General features: G+C 40.2%; 1 protein-coding gene across 1 annotated transcript in view; it reads left to right on the top strand.

Annotated features, from left to right (window-relative positions):
* Sumf1 (sulfatase modifying factor 1) overlaps positions 1 to 16231 on the top strand; it is an 82341-nt gene that overhangs the window by 55331 nt on the left and 10779 nt on the right. Inside the window, exon 8 of the mRNA XM_031382801.1 lies at positions 13368 to 13427. Within this exon, the coding sequence (XP_031238661.1) occupies positions 13368 to 13427 (60 nt within the window). The remainder of the gene's footprint in view (positions 1 to 13367; positions 13428 to 16231) is intronic.

Genomic DNA, 16231 nt, shown 5'->3' with positions numbered 1-16231 from the left:
TCTCTGTGTAGCCCTGGCTGTCCTGGAACTCACTCTGTAGACCAGGCTGGCCTCGAACTTAGAAATCCACCTGCCTCTGCCTCCCAAGTGCTGGGATTAAAGGCGTGAGCCACCACCACCCAGCAGTTCCAGCTTTTTCAATCTCCAGACTTGAGGTTTACTGGGGCTACTTACTTCTTTGTAGTAATATTGTATCACAAACTACATGTGTTAGGCCAGGAAGTGTTAACAATATGCAAGATGATTTAGGAGGCATGAATCTCTGTGCCATGCAGCACCTCTTTCCAAAAGCAAAGGAGAAGTGCTAAATTATGCCTATAGTTTCTAAGATTCTGAATTTTGAAATTGGATTCCTGGCCTTGGCATCTACATCTCTCATTTCTGTTAGGTTATTATTAAAATTACTGATGTGGCAAATTGTTGGGTTTTGTTGTTGTTTTAACTCTGGCACTTAACTTGTTAATGAAGGATAAAGTAACAGTGTGTCATTCCATTCCCATATCTTCCTAATAGTGCCTCCCCTCTGCCACACTGTGACTCATTTGTTCTTTCCCTCAAGGCTCTCAAATAAAGCCTGATGAGAAAATAGAACAGTCAAATTATCTTTTCTTAATCAGGTTATACTGTGATTTTTTTGACGTCGTTCTGTGGACCTATTTTTAATACACATATATGTACATCACACGTCACTCTGGCGTGTGTCCATGGAGGTAGCCCTTGGTATAAAAAAGTTCTACATCTAAGGGTTCCATTAACTAATCTGAGAAATTGTACCAAAAACTGCCTAGACCTTTTGCTCTTATTATTTCTCAAACAATGTAGCATGATAGAGATTTGGGTATTGTCTGTGATATGTCAGAAATTGTATGTAATCCTGAGATGATGCCAACTACATCACAGGATGTATATGTTAGATGCCAACACTGCTCTGTTTTGCATAAAGGATGTAGATTTGAATTCCTCAGGAGACCCTGGGTCCAATCCACTCCAGATATTGAGCAGTGTTGGTATTTTCATCTATTTAGCAACATTTCTCAGAAATCTCCTCATGTCACATTTGTGTGTAAAGTTTTAGGCATTTGTAGACATAGCATCCGACATACCTAAGCTCTTAGGAATTTGTGTCTATTTAATCATGTGTAGGGATGAAGTATAGCATGATGTTTGGAAGAATTTAGTTTTAAAGTTGGATCCTAGCATAGCCACCCATTAGTTGAATGGACTGAGGCAAGTTTTTAATGCACTTATTCAGTTTCTAGTGAGATGGCTCAGAGGGTCAGGTTGCTGTCATCAAGCCATAGCCTAAGCTCGATCTTTATATTGTGGATGGAAAGAACAACAGAGTCTTGAAGTTTTTCCTCTGATGTCCACATGTGCTGTGGAAATGGATCACTTTAAAATCTTACTTCTACAAAAGCCCTAAGTCAGTTTGATCTTAAACGCAGTGCAGAGTAACCAGAGACATCTGCAGAATGAGCTAGACAGAAGCAGCACCGCAGGGACCAGGATCCGGGATCACAGAGCTCCAACCCTCACTCTTGGTCTTGAGGTCCCTCATTTGTTAAGCTCAAGTGCTTTACAGAGGCCCTCAGAGGTCCTGCCTCCACTTCATTCCATGGGAGTGTGTAGCTACGTTCTTTACCCAGCCATTTTGTGTCACTACTTTGCTCACCTATATGTACACACACAAATAGTAAGTAAGTAAGAGGAATTGGAAAAAGAAAAGAAACAGTCTTTTATCCAGCCTCTTGAGAGGTTTCCATGGTACTATGAAGAAAATGTTTAGTGCAAAGGCTGGCGTGTAGTAAGCACTTCTTTATAAATGCTAATTATAACTAGTGTTTTAAATGTAATCAAAGTTTAAAAGAAATATTTGTAAGCATACACCTTACTCTGAAATCTAATACATGGAAGAGATTTTTTTCTGGACCCTTTTAGAGATGTGGAGAAGAGCTATGCCATCTGGTAGCATGCGGTTATAAATAGCACTTTTCCCCGTGGGCAGCCTCCACTTCATACCCAGTCCAGGAAGTAAGCACTGTAGCTCCAGGGAGACAGTTCACAGCGCTGGGTGCTTACCACTTACCACTTTCACACTGTCCAAATAAAATCGCAGAAATCTTTAGGTAGTTCTTTGAAAATAATGTTGAAGTTAAAATACCATTTGGTATAAGCTAATTTTTATATTCTCAAGTTGTTGATGAAGTATCATGCAGAACACTGAGGTTGCATGAGGATGTGTTGATTCCTTAGGAAAATGGAATTGTTTATGGTTTCCACTTTAAGGGGTGCTTAGGACCCTATCTGACCTGGCTTGCAGGACCAGGGCTTTCCCAGTGTTCTTCTGAGAAGTAGAAGTGATGGGCTTTGGAGCAGGTCGTTAAGTCCATGTAGCTGGTACTCTGTGATTTCTGTGGTTTGGTTTGGGTTCAATGGGAAGTCACTTTTCTTTAAGATGTATGCATTATGGGCTGGAGAGATGGCTCAGTGGTTAGGAGCACTGACTGCTCTTCTAAAGATCCTGTGTTCAATTCCTAGCAACCACATGGTGGCTCAAAACCATCTGTAATAGGATCCGATGCTTCTTCTGGTGTATCTGAAGACAGCTACAGTGTACTCATACAAATAAGATAAATAAATCTTTTTAAAAAGATGAATGCTTTGTTTACAGAATGAAAGAAACTCATTTCTGTATACTTTAGTGTGAATCTATTAGGATTGGGTAGACAGGGATGTGTCGAACAGTATCAGTCCAGTTTTCTGAGCTTGCTTTAGGAGACCCTGTCCACAGAACAGTGTACTGCTTTCATTAGACAATGGGAAAGCAGTTCCTTGGTACAGAAACCCATGTGACTTGTTTTCTTTCAGCAATACCTGAAAAAAGCCTCTGTATTTAGGCTGACTGGTTTTTAGCACTTAGATTCTTCATATCCTTAATTTTTAAAATTACCTCTCGTTTACCAGAGTGCATATGTATATGCCGCTGGGTTGTCTGGAACATTAAACTGTTTTCCTGGAGCCTGGCAGCACTCTTTCTTCTCCGCCTCCTACCTGGTGGCAGAGCAGAGCAGCTGGGAAAGTCTGAGCCCTTGAAGGAGGCAGCCTTTGAAGGAAGATAGTAGATGCTCTTCTCATGTCTTCGGAAGAACGGACACAGGGTTTCTCTGGGGACAGTGGCACAACCTTGGCTGGTAAAGAGCATAGGGTTCCCATGGAATGGAAGTGGAGGCAGGACCTCTGAGGGCCTCTGTAAAGCACAGGGTCCCCAGTGAAGGAGCTAGAGAAAGGACCCACGGAGCTGAAGGGTTTGCAGCCCCTTAGGAGGAACAACAATATGAACTAACTAATACCCTCAGAGCTCCCAGGGACTAAACCACCAACCAAAGAGTACACATGGTGGGACTCATGGCTCTAGCTGCATATGTAGCAGAGGATGGTCAAGTCGGTCATCAATGGGAGGAGAGGCCCTTGGTCAATGGAGAGGTTATATGCCCCAGTGTAGTGGAATGCCAGGGCCAGGAAGTGGGAGAAGGTGGGTTGGTGAGCAGGGGGAGAGGGGAGGGAACACTGTTTTTTTTTTTTTTTTTCCTGAGGGGAAACCGGGAAAGGAGATATCATTTGAAATGTAAATAAAATAGCTAATTAAAAAAAAATAATGTCCCAAATCCTACTTGCATAAGGACTCCAAAATTTTCTGCAGAAAAGCTTCAGTCCAGAAAATCTGAAAGCCCTATTTAAATCAGTTTATAAATAAATTCAGTTGTGCTTTGTGTGCTTAAAAAAAAAAAAAGACCAAGAGTGAGGGTCGGAGCTCTGTGGTCCTGGATCCGGGTCCCTGCGGTGCTGCCCTGGCTTCTGTCTAGCTCATCCTGCAGATGTCTCGGGTTATTTTGCAGTGCATTTAAGACCAAACTGACTTAATGCTATTGTAGAAGTAAGATTTTAGAGTGATCCTTCCCATCTTTTGTTTGTTGGTTTGTTTCTGATCTTTACTCCCCTTGCTTGCCAAATCCCAAATCACTGGTGGATAGTTATTCCACAGACATTTAAGTATAGACTGGTTGCCATGGAGTCAGTAAATGTCTGCCGACATCCCCAGTCTCAGATGCTGGTGAATGCTTATGGTGAAGTGCTCAACAGACCAAAAGCCTGTGCTGTCAGAGGGCCTGCGTTATGTGACCAGAAATACAGGTAGAATGAGGTGGCAAATGCTAATATGTCTCATTTTTTTCTCTCTCTTGTAGCTGCCGTCACTGCCTCTTCTTCCTTTTCTTCTTTTTTCTCTCCTCTCCCTTTCACTTCTTCCTTTCCTTTTCCTCATTTTGTTTGTGGTAAGTAGTTTTACTTATCTGCTGCTTGTTCAGTGAGTAAAATTAGTTTGTTAAATACCATATTTTATACATGATTCCAGAAGCAAAAATTGTAGGTTTTTAGACAATGGAGAGCCATCCATACTGGTGTGAGCAACTTGAATGCAGTTTCAAGGATTCTCTTCCTTTTTGACCTAGCATGAGTAGAACAAACAACATGAACGGAATGGCTGTTCTTCTTCACCTCAAAAGCAGGGTGCACTGCTTGAGTTCACCACTGCAGGATTCTGTGCTTTAATAATGAGAACCTGGGAAGCTGTTCATTTGGTTTGTGTGTCTGATAGGCTGTGGTTAGACCTTGAACTTCCCTCTACCTTTGACCTTTCTATGGCATCACCTTCCTCTTTTAATGCAATAATTAAACCTAATTATGTAACTTCTCTCTCTCATTCTCTCTTCCTCCTTCCTCCCTCTCTCCTTCCTTCCCTCCCTCTATTTTTCCTTCCTTCTTTCCTTCCTTTCTTTCTTTTTTTCGTTTTTGTTGTTTTGAGAGAATCTCACTTTATAGACTATGCTGGCTTCTAACTCACAGAGATCCTCTTTCTGCCTCCCAAGTGCTGAGATTAAAGGCATTTACCACCATGCCCAGCTGGAGTATCATTTTCCTTGATTCGTCCCTAGGGGATAAATAACATTTCACCTAATTCAAAAAGCATTATTTTCAGTAATACTTTTATGTACTCACCCTTAAAATCCCATTTCATGTCAATACTGAGCATAAAAGAGTTTTGGGGACATTTTATTTTGTACCTTGGGAAGAGATTCTGTGACGTCTATAAGATGGTTGATTGCTTAGAGGTGAGGTCAGTTTGAAGGCCCCATGGTATTCTGATAGTGCGGATGCTACTACTGCACAGCCCTCTGCTCAATAGCTGTGAGCCTAGGACCGGGCACACATATCATTGCTCTCAGGCTTCCAGTTTCCTTATACTTAAAGTAATACTTCCTATTTTCAGGGTCATCTCTGAGGACCAAATGGCATAAAAAGGTTAGTGTACTTGCAGTAATTGTGATGTGCAACAGTCAGTGGTCATTAATTTTTTGGGGATGTTTGAAAGCAGAATGCCTTTCTTTAAAAGGGATGGGGGTGCGGCTGATGTGATGGTCTGCACCCATCAGTCCAACTCTCAGGGTGTTGAGACATCCTGACTTACAACAGTAGTACTTTGCCTGAAAAAAGAAGATGGCAGAAGTGGCTGAAGAGACTTGTAGGAATGGTGAGCGGAATCTGTGTCTTCTTTTTTGTTTGTTTGTTTTTTCTGGTTTTTCAAGACAGGGTTTCTCTGTGTAGCCCTGGCTGTCCTGGAACTCACTGTGTAGACCAGGCTGGCCTCGAACTAAGAAATCCACCTGCCTCTGCTTCCCAAGTGCTGGGATTAAAGGCGTGAGCCACCACTGCCTGGCAGAGCCTTTGTCTTAGTAACACACATGGTGCCACTATGTTAGTGCCATTGCTATGTTAGCATATAGGCAATGGATGATTTTTTTGTTGCCCTGAATTTTGGGCTGCTGGAACCTTGCCTTATGAGTCCAGGTCATCTGCCAGCTGGAAGGCATGCCTAGAAGTCAAGTGTGCCAGGGAATCCAGCACTCAGTTAACCAGGGCAAGGGCAGCTTAGCTCTCAACTCTTAGCACTCAACTGAGTGCACTTCTCAAGGTTGTAGAGAATAAAATCTCTCCCTTAATTTAAATTCCTCTGCATTTAAAGTTCTAAGGAAGTCTTTGATGACTAATATTTAGGGTCCTGGAAAACACAGCTTTTCTTTTCATTTATTTTTGTTTAAACTTTTATATTCTTTGACTTTAAAAATGTTTTTGTTTATAGAAAATTCCAAACATGCAAAACTAGAAACAAATGCTCTGCTGAGCCCCTGTGCTCTCAGTGGTCAGCTTCACTGTCAGCTCACAGTGGACCTTGTTGTCTCCATGTTTGTTCCTTCTTGTCCCTAGTGATGTGTAGGAGGCACAGAGATCTGCTGGCTGTGTGTTTGAAGAGGCCCCTGCAATAATTGCTTCAGATTCTGTATTTTACTGAAAATGGCTTAGTATTCTATTGAGTTACAGCTTACTCTGACTTTTATCTTTATATGTTTTTATTTTTACTCAAAAACAAACCAATTGTGGCTGGGCATGCGTACCTCCTAGCACTTGGAATGCAGAGGCAGGCAGATCTCTATGAATTTGTGGCATCCTGGTCTAGATAGAGAGTTCCAGGCCAGCCTGGTCTCTCCTGGTGAGACCCAGGCTCAAAACAAGCAAATAAACTAGTACTCCCCAAATTATCTTGGTGTATATTGATATGCAATAAACCATATATATTTGAAGTGTTCATTTTAGTTCAGTTTGGTAATTGTCCATGAAATAATCCCAGTCAGAATAGTGACTACAGCAGTCACCTTGTGCCACCTTGTAACCCCTGTGTCTCATGCCCCAGCAATTTGTGATCCTCTTTCTAGAGAGCACAGATTATGTGGTATTGTTTTCAGTTTTAGATAAGTAGAATTATACTTTATGCATTGTCTTGTCTCACTTTTTTCATAATGCCAGCCAGCCTTTGATCTATTCTACAAATGTTATTGGGCTCCCACCAGATACCATCTTAAAAGCTATAAAGGCCTGTTAGGAGGCTATTATAGTTGGTTCTGCTGACAGATGATGGTGGTGTGAGCCAGAGAGGTTGTCATGGAGATGATGAGCCGCCATTCATTAGAACTCTCCTTTGGAGGTAAAGCTAATTGGACTACTTGGATGTAGGGATGAAAGAGATGGAGGAATTCAGATTATCTCCCAGGAATAGGAGATACTTTGAGACAGTCACAAAACTGCTGTTTAAATATTTTTAAAAGCAAAGAATAGCTTCTCTTGTCCAATAGAAAATCATGAATTTCAGTTTTTCTCTCTGGTGTTGGGATATGATTTGAACTAGGCTAGTAGAAAGACATTAGAATGAAGGTGAATAGTTTTGGATTTTTTTCACTGTATGTCAAAGTGACATTAACTCTGCTATCTTTGACCTACAATTTTCTGTGTTGGTTTTAGTGATGAAAAGATCAATTTAACCAAGTCTGGTGCCATGATTGAATCAGACTGTACTCTGTGATGGTGCTTCAGCTATGACAATTTTATTATAGTATAAAACAGTCTGTCTTTAGTCTACAAGGGTTATTAACATACCATGAATTTTATTAGGACTTGAACAACTCCACTTGGGAATTGAGCATTAGACTAACTAGATCAGGTGGTCTCTGTGGGGTTGAATGTGAAGTTATACACCAGCAGGGCTATTAAGTTCATGAGCACCTTTGGGAAATCTGAGTTAGTTATAAATTAATAATATGAAGTAGTAACATCAGCATGACACAGATCTCCTGTCATTTCTTTAATGCGTCCTACACTTTCTCTCCTCCAGTCCCTCCATCTGTCCAGAGAAGCCGGGATGGTTATTATTTCTGTTTTTCAAAGGAGGAACCTGGGGGCATAGAGGGGTTGCATAACTATCCCAAAGGCTCATTCAGTGTCAGGAGCAGGATTTGAACCTAGTTTGATTGAGCCCATGTTTTTCATCCTGAGATAACATTTGAGGTGAATCTTGAGTTTAATGAACAGCTGGGACCAGACGTGTCAGGCAGAGAGAATAAGTATTTCTGGGACCCTGCTGAGATGTGGTCTTGCTCAATAGGAAGACCACGTGGCTTCTGGGCAGCTGTCTGGGTGAGCTGAGCAGATAGTTCACGGAGAGATCTAGGAGGCCATTTGAAAGAGTCTTGGAAATTTTGAATAGTTTCATGATCCCTCCTTTTAGTTTCTTAGAGGCAAAAAAGCTCATATTGCAAGTATGTGTACATGATATGGTGTGGCTGATATCAAAGGCATTTTCTGATTTCAAACCACTTGTATCTTGTTATCCACTGCTTCTACCTTTTCTTTTAGGCTCTGATTTCCATTGTGATTGAAAAGATAAGTCTGCAGTGGTTGTAAACTGCCTGATCTTTCTTGCACTGCCCACACTTGGCCAAGGGCTTTGGGGCTGTTGGCCAGCATCTGAGTACCACTGGAGTGCTCACACATGCTCCATAGTTCATGTGACATCTTCAGTGTCATGGCAGCTCTTTTTCTTAGAGACTCACCCCTTTTTTTTTTTTAATTATTTGTACTTTGTTTTAAAATGATTTTTATTAGGATGCACCAATTAGCCACAGTAATAGTTTTCATTATAATATTTTCATATACATATAGAATTATCATTTTCACCTCATTGCTCTCCTATCCTGGTCCCTATCATTCTGATCCCCATACCCCCCTTAACCAGTCCTCTGTGTGTGTGTGTCTCCATCTGTCCATCCCAGTGAGTTTCTTTAGGGTTGCTTACTGAGTTGTGGGTGAGGGGTTATCTGGAGGATTGTGGGTACTTTCTAGAAACTCGTAATTATTTTCTACTTTGAATGCATTGTACCCCATAGTACTAGCTTGTTTATAACAAGACAATCCTAAGTGCCAGATTTCCTTTGCTTTTCCCAACTAGGTATGCATCTTTCTTTTCCAGCTGTGATCTCAGAGATCTCAAGGACCCACATTACACTAAGAAAAACACAATGAAAAATACATTTAAGATTTCTAATGAACTGTCTCTGAGTGTATGCAGAAGATCCTTATTATGCCAGAGAGATTTAGTTTTTACTGCACTGAATCTATTCCTCTGTTTTTACCAAAAGAGTTTGAGAAGAAACTCATGATTGGCAGTTTTAGACCCTCTCACTCCTGCCTCTTAACCTTTGTTTTCTCTCTTCTTCAAGCAATATTATGAATACTTCTTTAATGACTCTGTTTGGCGGCATTTTAGATAGTGTTCCTTTTAAGTTTCTTGTTTTGAAAATTTTCAGATATAAATGAAAACAGAGATCCCATAGCTCAGATTCAATGGCTATTAACTTTGTCAATATTGTTCATTCAGAGATGGGACCAACCATTAGTGAGTGTGTGTCTCTGTGTACATCTACATGTGTAAAATAAATTTATTACTGAATTTTTTTTAATCATACCCAGTGGCTATAATGCTATTTTAAATTTAAAATTTGATTCTGTCATACATATGTATACTATATTCTGAACTAGTGTTTTCTTAGTGTAGTGTGGATCCTTGAGATCCTCAGAGGAGATCACAGCTGGAAAAGACAGATGCACACCTAGTTGGAAAGAGCAAAGGAAATCTGGCACTTAGGATCGTCACCTGAAGTTCATGAAGACAGACTGAAACTGCCAGTCTGTCACTGCTTTCAATTTTGAAAATGTGGATCCTATAGACAGGACAAGTACCCTTCACCCCTGAGCCCGGAGCACACATGCTCTGGAGTCCGAGGCTGAAGGATAGATGGATGGTCTGAGGGAGGTCGCAGCAGCTGTGGACCAGCTTGGTCTCCTTACATCAGTGTTCGGATAATGAAAGCACTACAGCTCTTCTTGCTCTTTTGTCTGCCAGGCCTCCCAGGAAATGTTTCTAGTAGCTTACCTTAGCCAAAACCCAGAAGGAATAGAATTCTGGGAATAAAGTTGAGTAGAGCTGAAGCAACACATTGTAAAGCTTTTCTATTTTTAATAATTATCCAGTCTAGTTTAATCAAATACCTTTATATTATTTTAAAGTAATATATTATATTTTATATATTGTTATATAATTATAAAATAATATATTTCCAAGCACTATGTGATTTTTACCTAAAAACTTCAGTATGTGTCTAGAAAAGGTAGAAGTTTTAAATAATCCTTTTAATTTTTTGAGAAGTGGTTCTTGAGAACTCTTCCTTGATCTGTTATGGAATTTTGACTGACTTGATCCTATGAAACTGAGTGGATACATGCAACAACCCATCCCTTCCCAGAAGTCAGCGTGTAACAGCTCTCCTACTCACCTGCTATGCTAGCTCTTCCTTCCTTCCACCCCTCTTCTATGACATTTCTTGAGCCTTGGATGTTGGCAAGCTGAAATAGATGACAGATCCACAGTTATTCATCCTATAAACTTTGACCAGTCTTACATAAGAATCTTCTCTGATCAAAGATGAGAACAATACAAATAAATATGTGTAAACATAAATATTTAGAAGGCATTGTGACAGTGTGGCCTCTTAGCAAAACAAAATCAATAAGCTTCCCTTAAGACCTATGGACTTCTCAGTAATGGATTTTTGACCAGGTATAAGATTCTTCCTGTATCAGAAAGCAGTTGGTTACTCCTCTAGCCATCATTCCGCTGTTGGACTAATGGGCACATCTTGCCAGCATGTCAGTATTGTAGCATTCAGGGTTCTAGACTAGGGAGTGATATTTCTTTCTCCCAGCAGCCTTGATAGCACCTCTGTTACTATGTAACATGGCTAGCCATGTAGGAGAGAGTTTCCTGTTCAGTTTGAGATTGATTTCTCAATGTACTGCACCCAGAATGAGTGATGTCTTCAGCAATAGGCTCTTACTGCCTAAAGATAGAGAGAATGACATTATCACTAACCCACTTATTTCTTTTGTTTGTATGTTTATGTGTTGACATGTGTGTGTTTGTATGTGCACACGTCTGTTTCTCCATGTGTATCAGGAAGTCAGAATTCAACTTGCACGAGTTAGTTCTTTTCTTCTTTCATATAGGTCTTGTGGATAGAAATTAGATCATAACACTTTTGTGACAAGCTCTATAACTCCTGAGTCATCTCATCCACCCAAATTAATATCTTTTTAATGCTCTGTTGAATATGAGTTTTTAGGGTCACTATTTTAGACATTGTGTCGTCTTAGTAATTTTCCTGCCTTTTTGCAAAGTGGTAAGTCTTTCAAACAGTTGTACCTAATCCTATGTCTTGTTTCATAGCAAAAACTGTCTCATATATAGCAGGTAGCTGATCAGTTTCTAGGTTCAGGATTGCGTTGGCTGTTGCAGTTAGATTAGCCTGCAGTGGTTGTTAGTGCTGTACCACCATGAAGAGTGACATATTTTTCGACTGCAACTTTAGGTCATTGGAGTAGCTGAGAGGGAGCTTTAGTTTTCACATCTTCCCATTGGTGAATGACCTACTTCTTACATGTATTTTGACAAACAAAATTAATCTTATATTCTAGCACATACTATGATAGTTGTGTTGAGAACTGAATTGGCATTAACCTCTGGTCTGACAGAATGTGGAGAACCTCCAAAAGCAGCAAACGTAGGGATTTCCAAGCAAAAAAGAAAGAGTCTTAGCGATGTGGTCATCATCTAGGGCAGACATGTAATTAATTATACATGCTTCAGGTGAACTCTTGATTGATGCCTTACCCCTTTCCCATCTTCTTTTATGTGTGTGGATGTTTTACTTGCATATGTTGGTGTACCATGTATATGCACTGCCCACAGAGGCCAGAAGAAGGCCTCTGGTCCCTTGAGACTGAGGTTCCAGACAGTTGTGAGGTGCCTTGTGAGTGCTGTGAATTGAGCCTGGGTCCTCTGGAAGAGTAGCCAATGCTTTTAACAGCTGAGCTGTCTCTCCAGCCCCAGTGCCTTCCTTTTATACATTGATAAAGTCATCCAGAGATTCTTATATAATAGCTGTCTAGTTCTAGATGCTCCTGAAGAGAAAGCTGTGGTTCGAGCCTTTATTTTCACTGGTAGACTTTACATTTTCAGCATGCCTGTTATAATAGTAATATTATCAATGTATCTAAATTTTCAGCATGCCAATTATAATAGTAATACTATCAGTGTATCTAAGAGTTTAGGGCCATAGGTATACCCTGAACTTGCAAAGTATTTATGCAGAGTCAGGGACTGAGTGACAGTGTATAAAATACCTTGGAAGAAACCTGCCTTTCTATCTACCTTGACAAGACTGGCATGATAGTGTGCTGCCCCTCTTTAAGAGTGGGGTGGGCATGGTCCTTTTACATTTTGTCTTTTAGTCAATAGTCTTTGACAAATATGACTTTAGCTAGAAATGCAAAAATGAAGCCAGGAGGAGGATTGTGCCCGGCTTCTCTTATTTTCAGTAAACAAAACAGATGGCTGTGTGATTAGTTGTCTTTTTGAACAACAAAGGAAAAACAAATGGTTCCCACCCCCACTCCCCAGCTCTGGCTTATGGGAGTTTCTTGGCGCTTCTTCCATGCCTTTTGGAGAACACACTTGATGTTGAGGCTTTTATCTTGGCAGCTGAAGCGCCAGGATTTCATCTCCATTGCCCTTTTATCAGAACTTCTTTGTAGAAGAAGCAGACATCGCTTTTGGCTGCTCTGTCCAGGTCTTTGTTCTCTTTACTGTTCCCTCTTGCCGGCGGTAGGCTCTCTCCCACGTCCCGCCTTTCTGGTTTCTAAGGGGAACTGAGGCAGAGAGCTGCAGAGCACTGATCCTGGAGCAGAGCCTGGCTGGGAATCTTCATTCTTCACTTTCCTTTCTCCAAAGGGGTTATTGATGGTATAAGAATTAAAACAAAATATTTACAACAGTGCCTTGTTCCGTTTGGCACTATATCTAATGAATTTTATTTTTAGAGAAAATAGTGTTCTGTTTCTGAATTACATTGACAGTTACATGGTTCTGAAACTGTGTAAAGGAATCCGGGGTGATGCACAGTCAATTATTAGCCAGCAACAACATAACTCACCCTTGCTATCTAAATGAGTAAGTTGGTAATAACAAGGGTAAATCTGAATCAGGGTGATGAGGCAGGAGATGCTGCCAAATAGTTTATAGGTATATAGGCAAAAAATATTATTGGGAGATTAGAGGTAGATAGCATTTTGTCATCACTGTCTTCATGCAGACGCAGGGACTTGAGGTGGACTGTAGAAAATTGGTAGTTGGACATTTAGGGTCATGGGTATTCAAAAGGGTGTGAGAACATATACAGTGTCCAGAGACACATGGAGAGTCTGTGTAGCCACGGGATGACTGCTTCTGCCAAAATAGACTCCTTTCCAATCTGTGAGGAGCATTCATGTTGTCTAGACTAACAAATGATTTTTCTCTTCGTCTACAGAAAGGTCCCACTTCTGGGAAAGACCGAGTGAAAAAGGGTGGATCCTACATGTGCCATAAGGTCAGTCCAACTCTGCGGAGCTATTCCTGTGGGTCACAACGTCATTGTAACCTACTGCCCCAAATGTTCCACTAAGACAGGAGAGTCTTCCACTTGCTAAGAGGCCCAGGGGATAGGAACAGGAGGACCAGCTTGTGAACGGCATCCTGCCGACTAGATGAGCTGCGACTCTCACCCTGCTGGGAGGCTTCCTCAGAAGAAGAGATGGCCAGTCCAGTGGCCTGAGAAATGGGCCACTTACCTCTTCCATGCTTAAGTCTAGGGCCACACCCTTAGTATCAGATGTCTGTAAATTTCTGAGTTCTCTGTTGAGATTCAAGCTAAAGTTATAAATGGAGGGTGGTTTGTGGTTTACCAAAATAGAAGCACCCAAGTGTGTCAGGTATAAACATGCATTTTTGCTCCATGAGCTGTGATTTCAGTGTCCAAACTGTCAATTCTTGGTTAGGCCGAGTGATTGGCTCCTCACAAGTAACCTTCATAAGGAATTTGGAAATAGAACCTGACCTTTCTTTTTTTTCCTCTTTGAGTCATGCATCTTCTGTACTTTGAGCACTCAGCATCTATCTTTTGGCGCTGTACTAAGAAGCATTTTGCAGTTTATTATTACCAAGAATCTTTGCATGGTAACTGACTCAGTCCGAGTTCAAACCATCTCTAGTGGTTGCTATAATTAAGTTACTAATTTGTAATAGAGACATTAGTAAACTTTAACTTTGTCCTAATTCAGTAGCCTTCAAACTTTATCTTACTTCAGAATCATCATATGTATGAGTTAATGCCTGGCTTTTCATGTCTGCCAACATCTGGTTAGATTTTTCTGCTGTATAACCTGGACATCAAGATGCTTTAAAGCTCTGCAAGTATTGAAAACATACAGCAAAGTTTGGTAATGGCCTCAAGAAACTCTAGCAGACATACATGAGTGAGTTTGTAGGTGTGTGTTTTCTACAGGTTTCTTAGTTTAGAACCCTTGGCCATGTGACTCAGGAGAGAAGTTCATTTAGTTTAGCTCAGTTCTTGTTTCAAGCCTACACTAAAATGGGTGTGGTGGCATACACCTTTAACTTCACCTTTCAGGAGGCAGAGGCATATGAAGCTCTGTGAGTTCAATGTCAGCCAGGGCTAGCCAGCTGGGAGACCTTGTCTTAAAAAACTGAATTCTTTTTAAAAAGGACAACATATCTACATTAATATTAGATGTAGATAAATTTAACTTTATGGAGTATTAATTAATAATTCAAAATTTGAGTTGGGGGCATAGTATGCTAGGCAAGCTAGTCTCCAACTTCTAAAGTAAATCATTCTTTCTGCCTTAAATCCCCCAATAAATGGGAGCATGGACGTGTTCCACCTTGTAGGGCTCATGTCTCATGCTGTTGTCAGTTTGTTTGCCTGCCTGCCTGTCTGCCTGCCTGCCTGCCTGCCTGCCTGCCTCCCTCCCTCCCACCCCCTCCTTTTCTTCTTCTTCCTCCTCTTCCTCTTCTTCCTCCTCTTCCTCCTCCTCCTCTTCCTCTTCCTTCTTTTCTCTCTCTTTTTTTTTTTTTTTTAAGAGAGACAGGGTCTCACTGTATATCTCTGGCTGGTCTGGAACATAAAACATAGATCAGGCTGTCCTTGAATTCACAAAGATCCACATGCCTCTGCCTTCTTAGTGCTGAGATTAAAGGTCTATGCAATCATGTCCAGCCATGTCTCATAGGAAATACATTTTTTTTAAATTGTATTATGGTACTGTAGTTGTTATATTTCGTAAAAGATTGAGGATATTCAAAGTTTTTTTTAACTTTTATTGCATTATAATGAGAAAATTTACAGGATTTCAATTTATCTGAATTTGTTAACATTAAAAAACATATTTTAAGTAAATAGAACTAAATTACATTCTTGTTTCCCTTTTGTACCCCAACTCCTCCCTCCTTTTGTCATATTCCTCAAAATTTATAAAATATTATAACAATAAAAATGAGTATTATGAAAGTTGTTTGATATAAAACAACAATCAATTTAATAGACTTATGTAGATGCTTGTCTACAGCAATACTGAAATACATGTTTTTCTCAATATAAATTTTAAATAACTCCAAACATATTAACTGTATATATCAAAATAATGCATCACTACTAGTATTTTCTTAAATGAACATAAATATATAAAGTCTTGTTGTTTGCTTGTTTTGTATTTAGTAGAGTTTAAAATCTTGGCTCTTACTGTGGTACAAGCCCAAAATAAGAACAATTTTTAGACATTGGATTTCATTATAATAAGGCTATACTTCAATGACCCTGACATCACCAAAGGATTTTTCCTCCATCATAGCTAAGCTGAGAGTTTACAGTTCTGTTGCGCCAAGGGGTGAATTGTAGGCACGACTTCCTGCTATGGTCAAAGCTATTTGACTTGAGTGAGTGACTTCATTCTCAGTCCACAGAGAACAGGTTACATTCATTGAAGAAGTGGTGTGTGTATTAAGATGGTCTATCCATAAAATCATTCACCAGTTGTTTCAATGAACAATGGTTCTGCTTGGAGGGTGGCATAGACATTAGGTGAGGGTAAGAATTTGGTTCATTAGCTGTGATAATTTGGAAAAGCATTCATCTCAGAGAAAGAGTAACTTATAAAGTCCTCTTCTTCAAACTTGGTACAGGAGTTACAAATGTCAAGCAAAGCATTCAGTCTCACTCATTGTTGTTCTCTTACAAGCAACCTCCCTAGTTAATCATCTATGTTTTTTTTAGGTATATAAATACTTTTGAAATATATAAGCTGTTCTGAAAACCATAGTATAGTGTAAAAACAT

The sequence above is a fragment of the Mastomys coucha genome, unplaced genomic scaffold (genome assembly GCF_008632895.1).
Source record: "Mastomys coucha isolate ucsf_1 unplaced genomic scaffold, UCSF_Mcou_1 pScaffold20, whole genome shotgun sequence".
Classification (NCBI taxonomy): domain Eukaryota; kingdom Metazoa; phylum Chordata; class Mammalia; order Rodentia; family Muridae; genus Mastomys; species Mastomys coucha.
This window is presented reverse-complemented; position numbering and strand designations above follow the sequence as displayed.